This window comes from Corvus brachyrhynchos, unplaced genomic scaffold, assembly GCF_000691975.1.
Source record: "Corvus brachyrhynchos isolate BGI_N302 unplaced genomic scaffold, ASM69197v1 scaffold220, whole genome shotgun sequence".
Lineage (NCBI taxonomy): Eukaryota > Metazoa > Chordata > Aves > Passeriformes > Corvidae > Corvus > Corvus brachyrhynchos.
In genome coordinates this window covers 7,551,445-7,577,384 of record NW_008236209.1, presented here as the reverse complement: position 1 = coordinate 7,577,384, position 25,940 = coordinate 7,551,445, and the positions used below count along the sequence as shown (strand labels likewise).

The 25,940-nt window shown below is 43.8% G+C and overlaps 1 protein-coding gene across 3 annotated transcripts in view; it reads right to left on the bottom strand.

Annotated features, from left to right (window-relative positions):
• Positions 1-1,281: 1,281 nt before the first annotated feature.
• Positions 1,282-25,940, bottom strand: part of LOC103622915 (glypican-4) — a 227,116-nt gene continuing 202,457 nt past the window's right edge. For all 3 annotated transcript variants that reach the window (XM_017743202.1, XM_008641941.2, XM_017743211.1), the window contains 7 exons: positions 23,944-24,335; positions 13,399-13,564; positions 7,253-7,383; positions 6,901-7,047; positions 6,365-6,501; positions 4,296-4,471; positions 1,282-3,457 (listed from right to left, as the gene is read on the bottom strand). In XM_017743202.1, coding sequence (XP_017598691.1) covers positions 3,249-3,457; positions 4,296-4,471; positions 6,365-6,501; positions 6,901-7,047; positions 7,253-7,383; positions 13,399-13,564; positions 23,944-24,335 — 1,358 coding nt within the window. In that variant the 3' untranslated portion in view covers positions 1,282-3,248. The remainder of the gene's footprint in view (positions 3,458-4,295; positions 4,472-6,364; positions 6,502-6,900; positions 7,048-7,252; positions 7,384-13,398; positions 13,565-23,943; positions 24,336-25,940) is intronic.

Genomic DNA, 25,940 nt, shown 5'->3' with positions numbered 1-25,940 from the left:
CTGTCTAAGAAATGAACACTGTTCTGAGTTTGCACCCTCCAGAATTAATACACCACCTTGCCTGTGAGGACAAACCCAGGCGGGCTCAGCCAGGAGGGGAACAGCAGGACCCTGCCCTGGAGCATGGAAAGACACCTCTTGTTGCTCTGGCCATTTGTCCTGACTTGGGGGGGGCACCAACACAACACAACACAAAACAAGAGACTCTTACAGTCCAGTTACATGCTCTCCTTTTCTCTCTCCACGTGTCACCTGTGAAGCCATTTCAGGACAGGCACTGAGCTGTTAAAACAGGTCCTATTAAGAGCTGGATCTTTTCATTCCAGCGCTTTGGGAGACAGCATCTTCCATGATGCCAAGGACATCACCTTTCTGCTTCATTTTGCATTTGAAGCACACTTACCAGCTCCATTAACTTTAATAATTAATTCTATATATTGGAATTTTTCTTTAAATCATGCTCATAATGGCACTGGTTATGTGGGGAAAAAAAAAATCTGAAAAAGGGGAGCACATGCCTTCCCCAAAGTGAGCAGCATGTCTCTTCCCCACCTGTATGGTTTAGTTCGCAGGCTCATGTCAGAGAGCCAACTTCACACACAAACACAAAATAGAAGCAGGAACACAACTTTTGATTGTCCTACATTGTTTACTCTTGTTTCTTGCAGCCTCAGGTGACAAATCTGTCCCTTATATACTGGAAGACTCTTGTGCTACTAACGAAGTCAACTGGACATGCTTAAAACTGATGGGAGATCTTTGCATTGGTGGCTTGTACCAAACTAAGGAATAATAAATTAGTGAGCAGTTAGTTGTAAAACGATAATTATAAATTCAGAAGTGGTTTACTTTTCTGAGCAGAAACACTCAAAAGCAGGAGAATTTACAAGCAACTTTCTTACATATGAACACTTATGCCAAGAAGGGAGATGTTGGAGCAGGCAGCCCCTCCAAACACAAGGGCTTTTGTTCCACCAATCTCAGAGCTTCTCAGAAGGTTTTTTTTTGGTTTTGCTTGTTTTGTTTTTGTTTTGGGTTTTGGTTTGTTTGTTTGTTTGGGGGTTTTTTGTTTGTTTGTTTGTTTTTTCCATTTAACTCTGCTGGCCTGCCAGCTGGGTATGAGCCAGAAGGGTTGTCCAGTCAGACCTTACTGCGACATATTTACAATAGTAGTGCATCTAAGGTTTGTTTATTTTGGGATTAAAATTCAAATGGCTAGAACCATTTAAATATTTAAAGAGCAATCAGAAAATGCCATGAAACCAAACAAATCAGGAAAAGTCATGGAAACCATCAGCAATATTTAATTCAGAAATTCTCTTTGTTAGGGAACTTAGCTGAAAGAAAACAGCTGGATGTAGTTCAACCCTCTAAATTAAAAACAATCTAACAAGGTCTATAGGGATAACTCTTTCAGCTACATATTGGAGACCAGATTCACTTCTACCACGTAAATGCAATAGCACTCAAAGCTAGAAAGGAAATTCCTCAGAACTGAGGTAGTTTCTAAGTATCAGCACATTTTCCAATTCCTCGCAAGGCAACTTAGCTATTTACAATCCATTTTTTCCCACACATAAATTTGTAATTTTTTCAATTTTATGGTTCCATGATTTATTTTCTAAAGAAAAATAATCTAGCCAGAATATCCCTAACTCTACTATCATCATGTTTTAATAAATAACTGGCTACTTCTAGTAAAATTAAACCTCCAAGATTATTTTTACCAGCCAAGAATACTCTGTCTTTATAGCTTTGCAGAAATTTGGTGTGAAAATAAAGTTGAGTATAAAGCTGACCCTGAGCTAACAAGTAATTAATGCTCCAATATAAAAATAGAAAATTATTCTTTATGACACAAGGGTGGAATAGAGCAAACCTTTTCTCTCTGGATTGCTCTCCTGGCCAGATCCCAGTGTCCAGCCAGACCTAAAGGCTTCCCAAAGCAGGAAGAAACATGCAGAATAATTTTGAGTCTTTCCAAAGACTTTGCTTTCGCTAAACTCTTTTAAAAATTATTTAATCTCTTTTCTTAAAAATATACATTTCTTTTATTAATGAGTTGCTGTTCACCATAACATTGTTCCAACTCCTACAGCACAGGTAGAGAGAGGAAGGTGTCTCAGGTAGTGCCAAAAAGCTACAGGTGCTGGGCATCAGCTCCCAGCCAAACACACCCAAAATGAGGCATCTTCAGCCCTGCCAGCTCCTGCTCCCATGTACGTGCAACAGTGCCTGCTCCTTCTCTTTTGCCCCCATCAGAGAGGAAACAAAACTCATAAAAACAAACCCAACCCCTCCCCACCTGCCCTCCCACACAGGATTTCTTAAAACCAGAACCAAAACCATTAAAAAATCAATCCAGCATTCACCTAACAAATGTGCAGACAAGACACATGTTGGCATTTGGATCTGTGAGACGACAAGTTGTTTCCAACCGAACAAGTTTAATGCCTCATTCCCATGGGGGATGCACGTTGGGAACTGACCCACAAGAGTTACAGCTAATTGCAAGGATCCCAGGGAACAAATGACAACTCTTCTCAGCATCTGCAGAATGGGAATTCTCTGTAGTCCCTTCCAATTTAACCAAACCTCCTGTAAAGCAAGCACAACCTGCTCCTGGCATGGATGCCCTATGCAAATGGGGCCCTTGGCATGATGAGCAGCTCTGCCTTCATCTTCTGTTTTAGCGCATAATAAAGACAAATGACTTCCACTTCTCTCCAGATAAGGCAACTAACATAATGTGGATAAATGGGAAGTTAACTACATGAAACATTTTCTGCTTTTTGGGCAATTATTTTTTCCTCATAAGATAACATGATAAATAAAACCTGCTTCTGTACAGATATTTCTCATTTCAGAAACACATACTTGTTACAGGCCAAGAGAAGACCTTGGGGTTTTTGTTTTCATAAGAAGTACAGTAAAAGAAAAACAAAAATGAAGTGATAAAGACACAAATGTTGAGCTAACTACAGGCTTGTATATACATTTTTGTTATCCACCTCTAACATCCACTCTTCGTGAACGGGAGAGACTTGTAGTTCCCGTTCCTGTTATTCCCAGGATAGCAAGGGGGAAAAAAAAAAATCAGTATCTTAAAACCAGTGGCAACATAGTAAAAACTGTACACTGTTGTCCATTAACTTAAAAAGCAAAGTCTCTAGATGGTATAAAAGTGAAAGCAGGTGCCTTCTACCTCTGATAATAAAAGTCTTTTCCCCTCCCCCTATGCTGCACAATTATCTCCATTGTCTTTGCATGGCCAAGAACAAAATGTTAAGGAGCAAGGCTGCTTGTGATAGACCGCTTCTAGTGGCAGCAGAAGTGTTCACGGTCTTATCGCTCTTGCTGGAGTTCCCAGTGACCTCAGTGGCGTTGAACTCGAATTCTGGGGAGCACTGCTGGAGCTCACAGCCGCTGCCGCTCTCCTCCCCGCTGCTTTCCTCACCTGGGGAAACAAACACACCTGCTGTCCTCCTCTGCTGACTGAGCAAGACAGCAGGGAGAAAAGGCAAGAGTGTGGCTGTTTTGGTGTTCATGAGAAGTAAGCATGGATCCCCATGTTAATGTGACTTCTGTGTGCAGACATCACACCTGGGCAATGTGTGCTCGCAGCCCAGAAAGCCAATGACATCCTGGGCTGCACCAAAAGTACTGTGACCAGCAGGTCAAGTGAGGCGATTCACCCCCTCTACTCCACTCATGAGACCCCACATGGAGTTCTGCATTCAGCTCTGGGGCCCCCAGCATAGGAAGGATCTGCTGGAGGGAGTCCAGAGGAGAACACAGAAATGCTCAGCAGCTGGAACACCTTTCCTATGAGGACAGACTGAGAGAGCTGGGATTGTTGCAATAAGACATGGGGTAATGGTTTTAAACTAAAAGAAGGTAGATTTAGATTTGATATAAAGAAGAAATGGTTTTATGATAAGGGTGGTGAAACGCCGGCATAGGTTGCCCAGAGAGACAGTAGGTTCCCCATCTCTGGAAACACTCAAGGTCAGGCTGGTTGGATGGGGCCCTGAGCAGCCTGATGTAGTAGATGATGTCTCAGCTCATTGCAGGGGTGCTGGACTAGATGATCTTTAAAGGTCCCTTCTAACCCAAACCATTCTATGGGTTCATGGGAACACCCCTCCTCACACAGCCTATCAGAGAGGCCGGCTCCCACCCTCTTTACTAACACGCTTACCCACAGCTGAAGCTTAGCCAGCTACCCATGTTAGCATGAAATCCAATTAAAAGAGAAAAAAGAAAAAGCAAAAGGCAAACAACAGCAAACATACTTATGTCAATGAAGTCGACATCGTTCCCACTGTAGGCATTCTTCAGCTTGTTGGTCATTACCCGCAGAGCCATGATTTGCTGGCGAATCACCATGTCTGGCTTGGTAATATCGACTTCAACCTCTGGGTTATTCACTTGACTTGCTAAGCCATTTCCAGTCACTGCAAAGTCATACCTGAAAAGAAACCAGTCCTGCTGGTACCAGAGCTGCAGCTTGCCAGGGTACCCTGCTCAAGGATGACAGCATGGGAACTCTGCAATGCCACCCCTGCTTTCAGTCTGGGTGATACTCTGAGACCAACAGCATCTTTCCACGTGCTAAACCTCACACAGCCCTTCACCAACTTCTTACCCCATCTCCCTTCCCTGCAATTTCTGCAGCAGGTGGAATGAAGCACTGTTTTCATTTACTCTGTGCCACAAAGACAGGGGAATGACAATTTTCTTCCCAACTTGAAAAGAAAATAACCCCAGCAGGAGAAACATCTGTGATGCTGAAGATGAGATCCTGTAGCCCCCCACATCAGAGAAGGGGAGAGCCAAGATGCTTGGCTTCACAAGGTGTACATGCTCAGATCTGAGCACGTGTGCAGCCTCCTGGTTTAAAAGAGAGACTGAGCAACAAAACCCAACAGAATACATTTCCTGACACAGGTATTTGGAGTATCATCTTATACAGCAGGGATAGGACACATTTCTCTTTCCTCCAATTACCTGACTTGCTAGAAACACTAGTTTAACAGAAGAAAACATTACTTTTCTTAGTTATGATGCCAGCATCAGTATCACAAAAGAGAGAAAAGCTTTTAGCACAGTCTACTGATCCTGGAGACCAGGCAGTGAGATGTAAGCATACATCTGAAAAGCATGCTCAAACCCTGTCCTATATATGGGAGTGACAATGATGATGATTATTGGTGGTGACAGTTTTGTTATTATTGGTGATCAATATTATATGTTTCAAAGAAGTCTGAGACAAAAGTGTGGAAAACTACCGAACTTTTAGCTTATTGGAGTCATGTAGAAAATAGTAAAGCAAATTATCTTGCCCAACCCACATAGGATAATCCAGCCTTCCCTGTCACCTCGCCCAGTGCTGCCAAGTCTCCGTCTCCCCTCGATACTGGTGCCCTTGCACACACTGGGGGTAACTGCTGTGAAAAGTCCCTAGAAGCTGCTGATAAACAACACTTCAGGAGGCAGAACCTTTTCTTGTCACACAGACCCAAAACACTGCCCTAGCCAAGCATGGCAGAGCACACACAAAACAGTGCAAAAGTTATGAGGTATGGGTTTGTCCTGAAGCCCAAAACTATCAAGGGCAAAAACTGCTATTACTTAGAAAAACTGCTGGAAAACCCCAGACAACTGCTTTTTTTTTTTTTTTTTTTAACAGAATATCTTGGATTGTGCTTATTTCCTCAGTAAGCAAAGAGGGAAAAAAAAAAAAAGAGAAACTTTTATTTCCAAAATACAAGTTGACCAGCTACATAAACCATATGACAGAAAAACTTTGGCTTACTCATGTGTTGGCAATTTCTTCCTTACAAGATTAAAAAAAAAAAGAGTTTTGTAACTCCTTTTTCCATAAAAAGTGTGAATGAAACCACTGGCCCCCTTGTGCCACAGACCTCAGCAGTGGAGAAGGTCTCCATCCTCCATCACCCCTGCCCTTGCTCAACAAAGAAACCAGTTCCTGGTGGAAACACCAGCTGGGGCCACTGGGGCAACAGCGCTGTCAGACAACACAGGCACCCCTGCTCTGTGGCTGTGATACAGGATTTAGTACAAATCCATGAACAATTAGTAAGGGGCTTAAGTCCAAGGAGAGACGCCGTGTTTGGGTACCTACACTCTGTTCCCTTCTGTAAAAGGAACCCCCACGTAGAGCTTGGACAACGCTTTGGTGTTAACATTCCAGCTCTCCCATCTACAAAAATGAAAGCCTGTCTTGGGTGAGCTAGGATCACTCCTGTATGAGGAAAGGGCTCATGGAGAGGGGCCAGGACACAGGGTAAGTTTGGGGTGAAAGGGAGAGGGTTAACCAGTGGCAGCAGCATCGCCAAACCTGCTCTTGGCGCTCCCGTTCCAGCACTCATTCTCATTGACAGTGCCTACAGACATCTTTTCATCATTGCAAATATTGCCAGGGAGAGATGACCAAAATTTTTTGGCTTGTTTCAGCTTCTCTTTCACATCAGTAACCTATTAAATAAAAGAAAAAAAGAAACACAAGACATAATCCAGAATACCAAATGCTCAGTAAAAGCAAAGTTGGGAAGATATTTTTTATTGCAACAGATGTGTACAGGCCAGATCTTCAGCTGTAAGTTTTGATGGTTGATTTGTTTTTTTAATACAAAATTAAACACTGCTCCTCAAACACGTATTATTCATAAGCCAAGCTTTTAACATAGGCACTTCTCTGACATAGAACCATTGAGGTAATTAACGTCTAGAGACATGGGCAGATTACACTCCTTAAGAGAGTTTTAAGACAGCCAAGGAATACTAAGAAACCATATCAATTAAAAATGGAAAATTATACACTGTGGTGCCTGGGTATGAAGCACCTGTGTGGCACCAGCAGGACCAGGCACTCACCAGTCGGTCCAAGCTTGTGCCAGCAGCTGTTGTTGGTCGCTCCTCTGGGTTGTAGGGTCTGAAACGAGCACTAAAACCACTTTCAGAGACAGAGCGAGCAGTCCGGCCTTGGGCAAGTGTTTTTGGCTGGCCACATCCCTGGAAAACCTAAGGGAGAGAAGGAAAAGAGTTTATGAAATTAAAGGTCACAAGAGCCTCCCTTTTCCAGGCTCCAACCCAGCTCCTGCCCAAAATAATACGTCAGCTTTATATATATACTTGAAAGGGCATTCAAGAAAAAACATATTGACAAGAATAGGGAAATAAAACACATTAAATAAATAAATCCCAAGTGTCCTCTTGGCCCATTTACCTTCTGAGACACCTGCATGCTGTTCTCCTGCATGTTCATGATGGCATCTGAAATTTTTACGTCAATGGGGTCCATGACTGACTCAATGTTGAAAGGTCCCTCCAGCCTCTCGGCTACCAGCAGCATTGAATCTAACACAGAGAGAGAAAAACAAAGGTTTGTAATGGAGGAGCTTTAGGAATAAGAGGTAACAAGGATAACAGTTTGAGCACATGGACATTAACCACTGCAGTATCACCTCTGACCAGTGCACATCTCCAGGAAGCATTTTGCTCCGTTCCCAAAGCCTACAACTTCACCAGGCACTTACAGGCTGCCAGCACCAAACCACAGGCTTATGTACATCAAAAGCCATCACAGCCTGCCAACAGCAGCCTGTAATCAGCTCCTCCCATCAGAACAAGCATTACTAACACCCTCCTTTCCATGCTCATTTATTAAAGGTTGCCTTGTGTCATTTGTTTTTCAAGACTGCTTTCAAAGCCATTGGCTCGTCATGCTGGTCTTGAGCATAAGGCACCAAATATGCAAGGGTCCAAGAAAATCCTTGATATCATCTTTTCTTTATGGGCAGCTACAGGCTTTTTCCTGCCTGGGGAAGCCAAGGGATTGCACCTCCTAGCATTACATGGACAATTTGCACAAGGGAGGGAGTCTGTGTGAGAGCAGGGTGAATGCTGTGCACTCATGATGTATTTGGCACATCTCTGTGCAAGGGGAGATGGAAAGTCCCTCAGCCAACACTGGGTCACTCCTTCTGTGCTGACATGCATGTCCTCATCAAATGCATCATTAAGCACAGCAGCTACTGGACATCCACTATTTCCTCTGGGAAATTATTACTGGCATTAAGGCTTTTACCCTACACTGCATCTAAGCCCTCTCTGGTTCTCCCCCACAAGGTGCCTCCAGGAATACACCTGGCACTGGTCTCTTTCACCCACCACCTTAATTTACTGTTAGCTTTCACTGTGGTCCCTCAACCCCAAAGCACTTGCTGGTCTCCTCTCCTGAATTACCTCATGATGCTCTGCGCCACAAATTCGTCTTTTCCCAGTTGCATGTAATTCTTCAAATTTTCCTAGCCTGAGTGACAAGGACACAACAGCCCCTCTGGCCCCAAGGAGCTCCTCCCTGCTCCTAAGATATGTCTGGTCCCTTCCATTAAAGAGAAATAGGCATTTCACACTCAGTCTATTAATCTTTCTCACGACATTCATCCTCCTCCTAAGCGCAGAAGGTACTTTGCACAAACAGAAAACTTCTGTGGACTCTGGCTATCTGTTAAAGCCCTATAAAGAAACTCCACATACTGAACAATTTAGTAATAGCTCTGCCTTAGAGCCCAAGTCATGTTAAATAAGACTACATTTAAAAAAACTACAGATGATGAAAAATATACAACTAAGCTAATTGTGTATGTAAAGTTATTATTATCAATAAATACAACAAAACACAAGAATTATAATAATAATCCAACACCATAACCCCCAACATGAACTGCAGATGCCTTCCTAGCTTGTAAATCCACTTTTTAAAGACAGCTTAATATTCTAAGGATGTGCTGGTTGCTAGTTAAAGGACTATCACTTAGTTAACCCCCTCTCATTCATTCAGCTCCACCAAGGTGTGGGTATTTAGGGATTGAGCCCTGGGTGGAGCTGGAGGCCCCAGGAAAGGCCCTCGCTCTGCAAGCACACACCACCAGCATCAATGACAGAGCTCTTTCAGGACATGGCCAGAATTTTGCAGTCAGGGACTACAAACAGGTCTGAACTAAATGCATAAAAGGAAAAAAGGAAAAAAAAAAGGAAAAGAAAGGAAAAAGAAAGGGGGGAAAAAAAGGAAAAAAAAAAAGGAAAGAAAAGGAAAAAAAAAAAAGGAAAAAAAAAAGAGATGGTAATAACAAATGAAACAAAGAGTCTTAGACTGTATTGTTGTGGGCTCCAATAAAGTGATGCTTCAAATCTCTGAGTAATGACTGCTAGCATGAATATACCATTGTGCCAGAGGAGAGAAAAATGCTTTTGATGTGCTACCAAATGGAGACTTTTGTAAACAAGTGGAGCACAACTTAAATGTGTTCATCACTGTCAAAGCTTTTGGGGTTTTTCACGTGCATAAAGAACATCCTGGTGCAGTGTGCAGGAAGCAGCTCATTTAAAATAAAAATATTATGAATACACAGATAATAAACCACACAAAATGAACAGGGGTTTTTTGTTTCATTTTTTGGGTTTTTTGTTGTTGTTTTTTTGTTTTTGCTTGGTTTTTTGTTTGTTTGGGGTTTTTTTAGAAAAAAGAAAAATCATTCCATTTTGTAACTACTCAATTCTCTCAGTGGCCAGGAAAGGCCACAGATCAATAAAGTGTTTGTGAAAGATTGAAAGGAAACATAAACCCCAATTCTTCTGGCTGTTTGGCATCTTTGTAAACTTTGAGCCGGGCAGGACATCCACAAGACCATGGGAATGTAGAGCGAATTGGGTCCTTTGTTAGCAGGGGTGCCATGGCGTTCCATGTATCACAGCCCAGGAATGCAGCCTTTGCTTTGACCGCCGATAGAGAAAATGCATTCAGCCTCCAGCACAGCTGCCAAAGCTGGCAGAGAAAAGATAACGAAAGTAATAATTGGAGTTCGGATTGATACTGGCAAGGAACACTAAACGAAATAAACTTTCATTAGAAAGGGGTGGGGAGGAGCAGGGGCAGAGAGTGGAGGGACACTGCCTCATGCACAGCTTTGATTTTGGAGGCATCCTGCGAACTTTTACCTCACACCAGGAGCTGGCTGGTGTCCCCACAGCAGTCGTGGCAAGCGCAGCCAGCACTCCTGCCCACAGGAGGGGAGGCTCCAGTTCCAGGAATGAACCTTCTGAGCAACACCCAGAAAACGATTTTCCATTATGGGGAGGAGAGAGGAGTTGATTATAAATAACAATTATTTGCCCCAGCTCTCGTGCAAAGTAATTGATATTTATAAGCCATGGCTTAAAAATGGCTCAGCTTTGCTTCACAAAAAACCCCAACTCTGGCAGAGTGAAACATGTACCCTGGCCATGTATCACAAACACACAGCATGACAAAGACTGTCTCTTTTCCCTGTGATGAGGAGATAGAAGTGGATTTAGGTGAAAAAAACCCCAACCAATCCACACCATCTACCACCATCCCTTAAAGACCCTTTTCCTCTTGCATACATTTGTCCTTGCTACTGGCATTGAGACAATCCTCTGCAACAAAGCACCTTGCTCCCTTGCTCTCATGAAGGAAAGCAATTCTTTCTCATTGTGCCACCAATAATCAGAAACCCAGATCTTCAGCCTCACTGTCTGACTTGAAGAACAAAAGGCAGTTTTCAGTCTTACCCCCAAGATCTGATTTAAAAGGAGAAAGGGAGGGGGAAGACCTTGACCATTCATTAACAACAATTTTTTTTTTTTTTTTAGGGGGGGGGAAAAATTCTTTGCACACAAAGTAGTACTCCAGATATGTATATGGAGCCTGAATTCAACATCTTTGAGCAGAGCAAACCTTTGTGGAGAAAAAAAAATCATGAAAAGGCACTGGAGATTAACGCTGTTCATTCAGGAACGCTCCAACCCCTCCAATAGCCAGTTTGAAACAAAGTATACCCCTGTCTAATTGGTGTACAATTGTGTCAGGAATAGAGGGAGAAATAATTAAAGTTAAAGGGAAGAAAAGAGTACAATTCGGTCATTATTTCATACTCCTCAGCTTTAAATGGTACTTTGGAGAAATAAGGAATTGCAAAGTCGCCTTGTCTCAGAAAACCTACGAACTTTACATCCCAGCTTTACATAATTGACTTACTTATAGACCCACTAGCACACACAAATGCGTATTTCACATACACCCACATTTATATAGACTTGCAGCACTTGCTACGAGTTCTCTGATTTAACTATTCTTAAAATGACTTGATAGGTTCAAAATCTGCTTTCGACTCCTAATAAATCATTGCCATAACTTGGCATTTAAACCCACAATGTAAAATCATATTGAGCCCACGGAGGTGGGTTTTGGGGATTTTGTGGGATGGTTTGGGGGGAATTTTTTTGGCTGTTATTTCTTTAATTATTTAAACACACACACAAGGTATCTGTGGCATACGCTCTGCCCTAAACACCAGATATATTTAATTTAATTTGTCTTGAGTGGCAAATTGAGAGAGAAACCAAAGCCTGGAACATAACCAGCACCTGTTCACTTATTAAATTGTCTGAGAAAGCACAGCTTAAGTTTGCTGTATCTGTACTCTGCTGCAACCATCAACCCAGAGTGCAAGAACCAAGCAAATACGACCAATAAATGTAACAAAGCTTAATACCATACTTAAGTAATAAGTGGGCAAGAAGCCCTTTTGGGAGGAAGCACTCCAAGAGGAAAGCTTTGCTTCCAACCTGGAATCACATGTATTTATTTAGATCTGTTTAATAATCTCAATTATTGTATGCAGTCCCTGAGCAGTCTTGTGTGACAGGGCTCGCCAGCTTCCCCTGAGGTTCATTTTTAGCCGCATACCACCTACAGCAATTAGCTGCTTGTGCTTTTGTCTGTTTTCTGGCACTATGCCCTTCCCTTTTATGGCATTCCTCTTTTCTACTTGGACTAGATGTTTGCAAGTCTCCTGGCTTTGAGCTATTTCAGCAACAATTGCAGTTGAAATACTTAAGATTCTCATGAGAAAGATGGCTGGGAGGACTGGGGGGGTGGGGTGTCAGCGTCCCAGAGAATGACTTGGAAACCCAATTTAGTGTCATATTTAGCTCCCAATATGGAATAAACACACACAAAAAAAATGCCTTCTGAAAATAACACCCTACACACATCCAGTTGGCACGGGCAGCAAAGTGAAAATCCAGTGCACAGAACAGAGGAAAACAAGTTCTAAGATATAAATGTAGCCTGAAATGTCAACTAGCAGCAATTTCCCTTTTTTTTAAATCTTGCAACTGAGTGAAAGGGAAATCTTTTCTTTCTAACAATCTTTTTTTTCCATGAGTGGGATGGGAAGAGTACCACAGCCTTTTCAGTAGCAGCAGATACTTTACATGTGCACTTCATCACACGTAACTGGAGTGAAGTGACTGCTCCCAAAGGATGCTTGATCACAGATAAATCAAACCTCCTGGAAAAGGAGCACAAATGAAAACATTTAATATTATCTATTGCCTGTGCCCCAAAATCTGATGCACTGCCAATTCTGATGAGCCTTGACCCAAGGTAGAATTTAACATTTCAGTCTAAATTTCATGTATTGAATGATACCATGTATAAGCACAGAACAGAAATAACAGACAGGAGGAAGAGGATGGCAAAAGTACTCACACAGTGTCACACAAGACCTGCTGACATTGTAAAAGGATGGTGGCTGAGTGCCAAATGAGCTGTTTAAAAACAGATTCAGACATGTCCTATTCAATTTTTGAATGTAAAATCCAGGCCTACAGCTTTTCCCAAAGCTCTTCATGGCTGGCAAGGAGACTCCCAGGCTGCTGAAGAAGAAAACTGGCTTCAGGAAGGACAGCTGTATGGCGACAACAAGGTATAAGGACGATGGAAGAAACAGCCTGCACACATGCTTGATCCAGCAAGAAGAAACATTTCAAGTCCACAAGCCCATGGCACCTCCATCCTCCCAAACCTTGCTGCAACAAAGGTCACTGGCACAACAGTCTCATTTATTTAGAGGTTAATGTGAATGGCAAAAGGTGTGCTGTATACAGGTGTGGAAGGAAAAGATAACCATCACAGATACCCTGAAAAAGCTGCTATAGCTCAGCATAGCCACTGGCGACAACAAGGTATAAGGACGATGGAAGAAAACAGCCTGCACACATGCTTGATCCAGCAAGAAGAAACATTTCAAGTCCACAAGCCCATGGCACCTCCATCCTCCCAAACCTTGCTGCAACAAAGGTCACTGGCACAACAGTCTCATTTATTTAGAGGTTAATGTGAATGGCAAAAGGTGTGCTGTATACAGGTGTGGAAGGAAAAGATAACCATCACAGATACCCTGAAAAAGCTGCTATAGCTCAGCATAGCCACTCACAAAGCTATTCAGGTGATGGACATAGTACCAGTGTAGACTTACACGCAGTTTTAACCCATTGCCTTACCCATAAAGATATTCCACTCGGCATCCAAGTCCCCTTGGTTGGCCAAGCAGCCTCTCATGACATTAAAGCAGTAGTTGTAGCAGGGCTTCACTGATACCAGACCTTGGCAGTGTGGGCAGTACATCATTTTTAGCAGCGCTCGTGTACCCTGTGGTGTGGGGTTCACCTTTATGAGAGAAAAAGAGAAAAGGACAAGAAAATCAGCCCTCGGTCACTAAAGCAAAAAAACCCACACATTTACCCCAAAATGTAGGGGACAGAGCTGTGCAGAAGAGATGCAGTGGGGTCAGGCATCCCCATCTGGTCCCTGCTTACGTGGTCCAGAGATCTGAGGAACAGATGAAGGGGTCTGGCTCACCTCCTTGGGTGTATCTGCCACTCCAGGGGACACAGACAGCCCCCATCTCTGCAAAACATTATTTGCACCATGCAGTACACCCTGTATGTTGTGGACTTCCTCCCAAGGAAAGGACAGGCACCTCAAGGGGACAGGCAGCACTCAAGTTCAGGGAAGGCAGTAAAATGCAGCAAAGTCAAAAGATGTCACACAAGGCTCTGAGCCCTGCTGCAAACACATGCTGAAGATGATGATGCTGGGATTTATCGGGAAAAAGTGGGATGTCAATGCAGTATGTCTGACAGGATCCCTGTACCAAACCCACTGGGAGCGTACTCTCCTCCTCGGTGGGGCTGCAGCTCTTCCCAGACAATTGCCCAGCAGGGCTCCCAGCACAGAGATCAGCTTCTTTATCTCACATTCAAGTCCCTCAACACGGCATTTACATGACAGATACCCAGGTCCATTTATACTCAGTACTCATCACATTCAGTAATGCCATTCCCCACAGCCAAAGGAGGTGGCAGCTACAACCCTGCAGCTGAGGACAAGCCGGGAGGACCCTCGAAGCTGCTGGGCGTGTGAGTGGAGCTGTCTACAGCAGGCACGTCACCCCTGACAGGGGTGCTTCCAACCCTCAACAGGGCTGTTTTCCAAAGTGACTCATGGTCATTCATGTTTGACTCACTCTCTGGCCCAGCTTCAAAATATCCATTGAAACCATTTCCATCCAGTCAGTCCAAGGAGCATTAGCTCCATCCCTACCACATGGTGGGTCCATCTGAAGTGTTGAACAGAGGAGCTCCCTCAAGAGCAAGTTTAAGTGTTAACTAGCCACACATGAAAATAGAAAATTGAGATGCAATCAGAGATACACTGACAAAACAGAAGTGGTCTCTGATGTTTCAAACAATGCACCTGAGACTCCTTGTAAAGCACTTAGGGAACTGCTCTAAAGAGGCTGTGATCCAAGACTGTGCTGGAGGAGACACACAACATCCCTGAGAAAGAGTGAAGTCCCTCAACACAAACAGCTGGAGATGTGGATGGCCTTCATATGTCATCTGCTGGAGGTCTGGGAACTGACTTCATGGCAGAGAGGACAACAGGACTAAGTGGAGATGAATGTACATAAGGAAGATCCAGTACTACACTTTTGCTGAGTACCTTACTATTGCCCATCTCAGTGCAAGGACTATGGAGAAACTAAGCCTAATTTTCTCATGCAAAAACTTGTTGGCAGCCCATGAAACTAGAAGGCAACAGATTTTAACAAACCAGAAAAGAAAAAACATTACATAATCAGGCTGGCTTTGTTAATAACATCAGCAAATTTTTAAACCCTCTTTTCTTACGGAAGGAGATGACAGATAAAGATCTGCTGTGTTTCTGACAACTCCAGAAAAACCATGGTTTCTCTTCAGTAAGCAAGTGAACTGGTTAGAGAGACAGAAGGACAATTTTCTGCAGCTGATGTAGCTCAGAGCTGGATTTTTGCTGGCCAGCAATGTTCATCAGATGGCACTTTACCCTTCTTTTTTGTCCACAAAGAGCCTGTTTGGCTGAGGAAAAGGAGAATCCATGTAGAAAGCTGTTTGTGGTGGCTGTGGAATCTGATTCAGATGCTTCGGAGCATACACACATTTTATATTTTATATATATATATATTTGGAAGGCACAGTGGGAGCAAGAGCCCCAGCAGAAAGCTCCCTATTGGGACAACATGGCTTTAAAAGAGAGCTGGTTCAAATACTAAGAGCTCAAGCAACAGAAACCAGCTAAACCAGATGATTTATAGTTGGAAAACTGGAAACAGACAAATGTAAAGGTATCATCTGCTATCCAGATGGTGCAGTCCTTGCACAACAAAAAAGTGGTGGGGGGAACTAAATAACATCTCACACCCAGAGACAAGAGTTCTGAAGGATGCTCAAATTTAGTAGCTTAGTTGTTTCTCTGATAAAAATCCCTTCCTGTGTCACTCAGCAGTAGGTGATCTTCCATGCTAAGTCCAGAGGCTTATCAGTTGATCCTGGCCATCTTAGCACTGTTAGCCCTCAAAGGAGTGCTCTGCATCCTCCTCGGGAAGAAAAATAAGGAAAATGTTGATAGCATGAGCCAGGTGTTAGAGCAGTTTGAAGTGGAATGAGAAGCAGGAGGATTCCCCAACCCTATTGCAGAGCGCTGCAGCTTTATGAAAGGGATTGCATGGCAGCATGCTGCAAAAAGCCACCCGCAGAGCCGTGACCTAGGAGGCCCCTTCCCATCTTAGGTTCCCACCTCGCCCCACGAGCACCGAGTGGCTGTGGCCCTGCACAATCCCCCGCTTTGATATTCCATAGGGGTTATCTTTACGAATCCCAGCAGATGCAGGGGAAGCTGAAGCTGCTTTCCTGCATTCCACAGCAGGCAATATGTGATGGTCAATTGGATTAGGTCGTTTGAGCAAAGACATGGAACAATTTTAAAAGCAAATGAGGTTTTGCTTCCTTCCCCACATAGGTTTGAGTCCTGCACCGAGCTGAGCAGAGGGTGATCACAAACGGGTGATGAAAAAGACAAACCAAGCCCTGCTAGTGGATGTAAACCACAGGGAAGCTGTTAGTGTGCAATACAGTTGCACGTGAAGAGGAAGACAATGGGCAAATTCATAAAATTGGCATTTTATGGTGTCAAAAAGTGACAGGAAGGCACAATCAGAGATCACCTCTAAGAGAGAGTTTTGGGGAAGACTATGAGCAATTACACCTCTTTACAACAGTGATAAATGCTTAGCTGCTGAGTATCACTGCAAGGAGAACCTTAACCCCTGGCACAGGGCCTGTACCCAGTCCAGACCAGGTCTGTCAGTGGGATGTGCCATGCGTTCCATTGGCAATTCTTCACAAGCTTTTAATGTTGGCCCTGCCATGCCAGGTGCAAGCTCTTAAAACGCCATTGTATGTAACAGTAAACCCAGATATGCTTTGTTCTGGCATTGTGTTTATCTTGGAAAGCAACTCAAGTTCATTCAAACTGTACCCTAGAATGACCCTCAAAACCAAGTAATCTCCTTTCTAATAAAGCAGAGTACCAAAGAAAGCTTTATTTGCTGGAGGGGATTTACTCTGGTAGATTTGAATCCAGGTAGTAGTAGCTGCAGTGCACATACCCTGTAAAAGCTTCTGATAGAAGTAAATGCACTCCAGTCCCTTCCTTTCATCTTGTGAAATTTATTTCCTTTCCATGGCATTCCACGCCACTGCAGCAATCTATCACCCTGCGGTTTCATCATGTAAATTACAATTTGTCCATATCTATACGCTTTGTCAAACGTGAACATTAAAAGCTGCTAACAGATGTGTTTTGGCACCAATCTTCACATTCATATCGAACTTGCTCCTTAAAAATACAGATTTGCACACAATTCACAAAAATTAAGTGAAAACCAAACAACGCAGGGCTTAATGCAAACATTTCGTATCACATTTGTTGGGGTAACATCTATTGACTTCTATTGACTGGTGAAGGTAAAATCATGTTCTTGTAAAAATGACATGCTCTTGGCATAATAAAATCTGGTTTTATGTTTGTACCTTGTCATACCCACCCCATTTCAGAGTTTCACGTGAGGGGAATTGTTACACTCTTAGCCTTTTCCAACTTGCTGGCAATTGCAGCTGGATGCGTTCTTCTGATAGAAACATCACCACTAAAGTACACACCTATCAAGTGCAATGCCTTGTTCACAGCCTACCACAAAACCACCAAAACTCAAGATAAACTGATCTGTGCAAGCAGATGAACTTCAGAGAAGCAACCAGATTCTTTTTCAACTCCTTCCCAAGACAAGGAATAGCTGAGGAAGGATGAGACCTCCAACCATGGACAGTCCTGCAGGGAGCTCCCACCAGCTGTCAGACAGCCAGAGCTACATTACATTCTCTCACTCTACCCTCAAGTTAACATTAAGAATGTTAATAACAACATTTAAAATCCTGTCAACTTTAATAACTATTTATAATGACACTGATAACTCAGGCTTTCTTATTTTCCAAGCTTGCACAACAACAGTGTTGCCATGCCAGCAGCACAGCTGCTACAAAACATAAAAATCCAACAACTTGAAAATAAAAATAGTGAAATTACTTTTGTTTTATACTCTGTTTTCTTTGCAAAAAAAATGAATGACAGCAATACTGGCTAAAAAACTGAAGGAGTAACTTCTCAGTGACATGGAAAGATGATTTCAAAAACACACTCTGAAGCTGTGAGATGCTCTAGGCCAGCAGTTAGCTTAGACAAGTGAGTTGTCATCGATTTTTGGGACCAACACAACCCTACCTGCATAATTTTTTCCTTCTCTCAGTGTTGTGCAAGAGCATCATCTTGGCACACGCTGGTCCAGACATTCAGCTCACTGTGAGGCAGAACATCACTTCAGAGGCTCTTAGTTTGCTTTTCCACCCCAAATATTCCAATGAAAGTGTTTTGGAATTAATTACATATTTAACCAATTTTGCTGGCCTGGTGCTAGAACGTTATAATTTAGACAGCATCTGGTTCAACCACAGATTTGGGCCTCTGAGATCTTGCATAAAGGAACACATTTAAGAGTGATATTTGGGAACTGCATGACTCTGTGTCTCATCAACACTTGCTACCCATGGTGATGTCTGCTGCAGCGTTATCTTGTGCAAGGAAAAGTTCAAGAGTACATTTATGCTCAGTTCCGTACTTACAGCTTGCTCCGCCTGCTCCAGATGGGACACTGCCAAGAGAAAAAGCAGAGCTCCCGAGAATCACACCACCAGGCATTCGAGCTGCTCAATCTTAACATTCCCATGCTTATCTTCCCCAACAGCAACCCCAGCCCACAAGGGGCACAGGGGACCTCAGGGTGCCAGCCAAGCAGATGCCTCTCCCTCTGAACATTTACACAGTGATGCCAGAGTCAGCATCTCCTGCTCACAGTGCCCTCGGGACCAAAGTACCTTTCACACCAAGCTTTTTCTCTGTAGGAACAAGCCTCTTCCTGTCTCAGACACCATGCACCATGATGAGAATTTCGTTTGCTTTAATGAGCAAAACAGCAGGGACATTTATCTGGGCATCTACAACCAAAACCATCCTTAATTATCCCCTCACATTGTTTTCAAAATTAGCAGCAGAACCACAGTGCAGGGCAGAGAAAGAAAAAAACCAAAACCATGCCAATGGACTGAAGTGCTCCTGCATGATGCCATAGGCTCCAAATCCACAGTCACATCCACGCACTCCAGCCCTAAACCTGAGCTGACTGCTGCTCCAGCCTGCTTTGAAGGCCTAGCACAGGCCCTCAGATGGCTGGCGCTGAGGCAGATGCAGTCACATTCTTGGCAGGTCTTCTCAGGGTCATCTTTGATGTGGAGAAGTGCTTGGTATTGTTTTCTGCATTGATGTTTGCCCTTGGTGTGTGGAAGGAAATGTCCTTATGCACGGCAGCCCCTCGGTCTGGCCCCATGGCTTGCAACCTGCTGCCTGGACAGCACTGCCTCTTTGGAGGTCCCTCTGCTACACACTAAAAGGGCTCCTTGGCTCCCCCAGCTGTTTCTTAGTTGCCCACATAGCAGAAGTGTTGCCCACCCTGTCCCTTCCCAATGCATGCAAGCAACATATTCCATTTCTGTCACTTCCCTGGCAAGGTTTGCTCTTGTCCAAGCAAGATATTGCAGCCTTTGGGTATAGGAACATGAAATTCCTCCTGAAAAAGGATTACAGTCACATTCCCCTTAAGTCAAACCAAGGGCAAAAACTGCACAGAGGGAGGCTGGACCCTGGCTCTCTGACTAAACCTTTAGATCCTCAAATGGTAATTACAAGGGGCACAACTTTTACCAAAACCATATCTTGGTGACCTACTATTTGTGATGACACAGGCCTTAATTCTTATTCATTCATTTTTTTTATTTTTTTCATCACTGCTTCTCCTAAGCCACAGGCTGGTCCACATTCAGTAACCCATGCCAAAAATGACAGGAGCCACAGTTCAGGTTGTTCATGCAGACGAACAGGTCAACCAACAGCTCAAGTTGTGCTCCACAGGTGCCTCATCCAAGATGAGGCAGCTCAGAGCAAAATGGGGGTAAAAAGCCACTGGGCTCCTGCTCCAGCTTTGGAGCACCTGTGGGAAGGCAATCACCTGCCCCCTCTGCAATTCTCTTCATGAACAGTTTGAAGAAAATTCCTTCCTTGGCTGCTACCATTACACTTCACTAAGGCAGAAATGCCAATACAAAGAAATCTGACCTCCTTCACCCACTGGGAACATCTCCAGCAGCCTCCTCTTGGTTGCTAATGTCTCCAGAGGACGGCAGATGAGGAAGCAGGTGTAATCCTCATATGAAACTGCATTATTTCATACAGCTCATAACTCTGCTTCCGAACTAAACACCATTTCTTGAATACAGCTTTCAAGCTGCTGCCTTTCTCAGGGTTCCCAAGGATAGGCTAAAACACCCTTTCCAGCAGCCCAGATGCTTTGGTGGCAGTTACATCTCATGTGGCTTTCAGCACACTAATGCTTGTTGAGGAGGTGATTTGAGAGCCACCTGAGCTCCCAGCAGTTCTGCCTCAAATTATACAACACAAGGGCATGAGGGTAAAATGATAAAAGAATCCCAAAACAACAGTTTATCAGTATAAATTTCCTGGGGGGAGGGGGCAGAAAACTCTCACCACCACTGCCAAGTGCAGAAGGTCACAACCACACATCCTGGTCTGCAGAGACACGGGGACACAGGGATTCAATGCTGGGTGGCTGTATGCTTCAGCCTTCATGTGCCTCTGCTACTGACCTCCAGCCAGACCTCCCCTCCCAGCTCCTCCTGACCCTACAAAATGTTGTCAGGGAGCCTAGACCTTGATTTCACTTCTTCCCCCACAAACAAAGACCTCCACTCCATACCTGCAGCTGACCTGCATCCTACAGTGCACTTTGCCCTCAAAGGTGTCACGACCCTCGACCAGGCTGTGGGTTTAATGGCATGCAACTAATTATGGGAACATCTCAGCAGCTTGAGAACTGCCCAGTTGCAGGTTCTCATCCTTTTTTAGTCACTCATGGCTCTGGCTTGTATTTGCTCCTTTTTTCCAGCCCTGGCCAGGGCAGGAAATGTCACTGCTGGCAGCAATTTAAGCTGGCTGACTTCAGCACTTGTCCAGGGCTAAGTAGCAGGAGAGTGATTTAGGGGATGGGCAGATTTCCGTCTCCTGAAAGCAGGGGCAGGAAGGTCAGGGAGAAAGCACCCAGTGCCAGCACAGGACAGAGGGAAGCACTGGAGGCCCCCAGCCCCTCACAGCCCACCACAGAGGCAGGGCACGTCTCTAACAGGCAGAAACAGCAGATCTGCTGTTCAGAACAGATCTAGAAAATATTGGGTCCAAAGAAGGGAATTTGAGGGGTGAAGACTTGAGCATTGAAACTGTGGGGTTTAGACAGTTTGAAAAATGTCTCTGCTTTCTCTCAAAACCATACAGCTTTCTCTCTGTTGTGTATTCTGGCAGAGTGGTACAGCTTTTGATCCACTCAAGGCTGAATTTAAAGTTATTTTCTAGCATTCTGGCTCAGAAATCAAGCGTACTTGCAGCTTTTCAGTGATCTCTCTTCTTTTACCCCTTTATTCCCAAACTCACGCAAGAACAATACTCCTCGAAATGTAACTCCCTACTGAAGAAGTAAAAATATCTAGGATCATTAAAAAGCCATCAAGGCCATTGTACTGTAGAGTGCTCTTCGCTCTCCTGATAGTATCCCGGGAAAGTACACAGCTGGGTCTTGCAGTAGTTTGTATTTCTCCTCCTGAAGATTTTCAATTAAACGTTTTTAACTTACTAGTCACAAAACACACTAAAAGTAAAACTAATTTGCATTCCTTTGGGCATTTTTTCATAAAGAAGAATGAAGACTTATCGCCCAAGTTAATCCCTGGTATAAGCAGTCATTCCACTACAACTCCTGAGTAAAAATAATAAGGAAGAAAAATCAATGGAGTCATTATATAGAGCTCAGCAAAGCCAGGCTAATCTATATGTAATGTGGGAAGCCCCAAAACACAACCGCAGAGGAGCAGGCATAAAAACATCAGCTTTTAAACTCACGTCTAGGATTTCCCATTGTGTCTTGCAGAAACGTGATGTTAGATTCCCACTGAATGAGATTAAAACACTACAGAAAAGTTTATTATTCCTTCTACTGCTGCAACTAAAGCTTAGGTATTCAACAGCAGGGACTTTTGTTACTGCTTGAAAAAGTCAATCTGTTGTAGGATTTCCAGCGCAACTTGTGGAATTAAAGTGGAAAGTAGAGCAACTGTGATTGTCCACGGCACGTGAGCTATTTTTGCAGCTGCATGGGACTCTGGGTAGCTTTCCACACTTGAGCAATTAATTCTAGGGTTGAAGGCAACTCTACACTCAAGGATCTTCAAAAGGAAAAGAGAAATCATGACGCCACCTCGGGTTCACGACTGATTCGTAACAGATGCGGGGACCATAGCCCTTGTGGTTCCGTGTTAAGTCTGGAGACGTTTTGATGAATTCTGAGCAGATGGAGCATAAACACAATCCCTCACCCAGGCACATTTACTGCCTATCGAGTAATTGCACATTCTTGAAACTGTACTGGGGCTTAATGGCCAGACCTCCCACCCAAAAATTTCATCCACACTCTACAGCAGTGAAAACCCCATCCCCTGACCACAAGAGCTGCCACACAGCCACAAACAAGTGCCACCAAATCTGAAACCCCAAGCCAGAGTCAGCAGGCTTGCCAGTGGCCTGGCACAGAGATACCACACTTCATCTGGTACCACTCCTCCCTCCCACCAGGACAGCATCCCTGAGGCTGAAAGGTTTTGTGGTCTCATTGAGTGACCCCACATGTCACACATAGAGCTCTACACACCCATCCTCAACCAGCGGCACATTATTCTAACTTGAGAGTCATCTCCATTAGGTGGGGAGTCAAGGTGTCCAAGGACTTAAACCTGCCCCTGCTAACTTAAAACTCACTCCTGGAGTCTGGGTACTTTAGTCAAGCAACTCCTTCCTTGTTAATATTCTCTGCCCTGCCACACATGTTCAGGCCTATTGCCAGCTGTTTGCCTCATTTCTCTTCAAGAAAAATTAACATGGAAGCAGACTTCTTTTTTCCCCTATCCTCAGAGACAGTATTTTAATATTATCCCCATAAATCAAAGAAAGTTAAATGATTATCTCATTTAACAATGCTGTTTGTGCTGCCTACAGAACTGCATTCTCCTTCTAATAGTACCTGAACAGCTATTCTTTTTTTTTTTTTCCTGGCACTTGGGGTGATTCAAACTCCTGCCTACTCTTTCAGCCTCACATTTTATTACTACACAACCATGTAAAGAGAAAGTAAACATCTCTCTCCCCAATTAATGATTACAATAAATCTTCTACAGCCCACAGGAAATAAGCTGAGTTTGTTAAAAGGAAATCATTAATATTTGTTATCTTACATAATCACTTCAACAGGATTATTGACTGTTCCCTATACCATACAACTCAAACTAAAGACAAATCTCATGTCAAAAAAGAAGTCACCCCACTTAAACAACTCTGAGGTGATTTATATGAGGGAGGTAAACATTTAAGTGACCAACACATCACAGCTGGTTTATCCCCCCAAAAAGTAACTTTACTATAAAAGTCTGAGATCTAACTTGTGCTCTGTGTGTGTCACCAAGTACAATTGGCTTCTGCCCAGTGTAGATGGCTCTAGCTTACTGTTATCACAGAAGTGCTGTTTGCTCATGTGAACTGCCTCTCCTCCATGCCCTGGAGCAAGGAGCAAATCATCAGCTGCTCTGTAACAGATGCCTGTAGCATCCATGACTCACTGTAATTTAAAGGCAATATTAAGAAGATATGGCCATTACACAGCCAACATGGTTATTTCCACTGCAGAAGGCATTTAATTTCCTGCTGTTGTTGTTCTCTAAACAGGAGGAAAGCATCCACCTGGGGAATTGGGCTGCAGTACTGGACAGTGGTGTCCTCAGAATGTGACCCTACCACGCAACAGCACAGCCTACATAGATGGAGCTGGGTCCCACCCGCACTCAACTACCACCAACGCCTTTAGGTACAGGACAACAGGAAAAGATGCTGCCCATCATGGGTCCAAGGGACACAGGGACAAACAGTGAGGGGACAGAGCTCACCACAGACACTTTGCTAATGACGTCCCTGGCGACAGCCAGGCCCTGCGCGAAGGTGCGAGCAGCCACGAAGGCTCGCGTCACTTGCAGCTTGAGCTTCCGCGGCACATCCCCAAAGGGCTTCAGCTGCTCCGTGTACTTGCTGACACACTCCAGGTACTCGTCTGTGAAGTGGTACTGGGGGTTGACCAGCCGGAACATGCGCTCCAGCAAGCGCGCCCAAAACTCGTTGAGCATCTCCTCCAGGTTGACGTTGCCGCCCACGTAGTAGCGCTTCAGCTCCACAAAGAGGTCCTTGAACAGCTCCGAGTTCTGCATGTAAAGTCGGCCGTACGTCCGCACAAACATGTCATTCAGAGACTTCTCAGCATTCTCCAGCAGTTCTTTGAAGAACTCTAGGAAAGAGGGAGAGAAGATATGGTAAACACGGGCACCAGGTTGTCTGTTTGCACACATACTACAACCACTGCTTAACTGGAGAATTCAGCACAACGAGACCATCATCAAAGTGAAATGGAAAATTAAAGGACTTCCCCAAAAATTTTCAAACAATGCCTGTATCTCAAAATTTTTGATTACTCTTCATAAACTCATCCCTGAAACTCCCTATAGGCCAGAAGACTTGCATGAGTGAAATCTCTCCTATACAAATATGAATATCATAATTAAGAGTCAGCAAAAAGACAAGAAAAAGTGCAACAGTTTCTGATGTTTCCATTTAGGCATCTTAAAAGATGTAATTTCAAAGAACAGCATATTGGAAAGAAAAAAGGTGGTTTTGTTAAATAGATGTTTTGCGCAAATGAGTCCTTCTTTGCAGTTCTTGACAAATTATTTTCCAAGATTATCATAAACCACCCTCAAAAATGAACAAATTTTAATATATTTAAAAAACAAATTAAAGAATCTACCTGCAGGTTCTTTCTCCCATTTTTCAAGTTTGTCATCTCTCAAGGCAGGACCTGACCACTTACTCAATTGGTCCTGATTGCAGAAGAGGCCTCAGATGTTTGTGGCAGTGCAAAAACCCCCACAATTACACCAGAATTTTCTCAAAATCTAAGGGCTAAACACTTGGCACAATAACAAGAGATTTTTCAAACGACAAAGGACAGATAGGGCTTGAGATTTTTATCACTTTCTAAAAGCAGATCCCCACTTTGGTTCACTCTCCAGGAACACTGGACAGCCCAGAAAGCGGCTGCTGCAATGACTTGGCAGTGCCATGTGTCACCAACACTGATAACAAATAGACCTGATGATGATATCACTTCAGAAGCAGTTTAAAGCAAACGTCCTGCCAAGACCACGTCACCACAGCCTTGGCACATGGGTCTAAGCACAAACTACCCTGCCACAAAGGTTTGCCTTGGAGATTTGGCATAGATGAGATAAAATAAAAAATAGGGGAGGGGTCCACTAGGCCAAAAGCATTTGGGCCATTTTGGAAGAAAACTCCCTGCTCTATGGCCCTGGGGAGCAGCTAAGGAGAGCAAAGGTAGATGCCAGTGGGACAAAGCCTCCCATGCCGCCTGTTTGCTCCAGCCCCACAGGGAGCACTGGCACCCTGGGGAGTGGGCACAGCCGGGTAGGGAAGCAGATTATTTAATGCATGCCACCAGCAATTGAGGATTCTGACCTCTGCTTTTCTGTGACTCATATTCAATAAATATTTTTTAATAAAACATGCCTCTGTGGTTTTCTAAATCCTCAAAGGAGCAATGCTTAGAGCCAGAAGCTGTTAGAAGGGGGAAGGTGGGGGGGACATTTTGGCCCAGTGTGAATTTAAACCTTGTTAAAAGACATTAAAAGTATGCTGAAGTTCAGATTTTCGTCTTCAAAGTGCTCCAGTACAAACAAAGCCTAACACAGAAAACATTTTCTGGAAAAACTGAAACATTCCATGAGTTCCTGATGAACAAAGTCATAGGGTTCAGTGCCTGACATGTCTGTATATAATGCAGCCTCTTAGGAGCACAAGCGAAATGATCCAGGGAAGA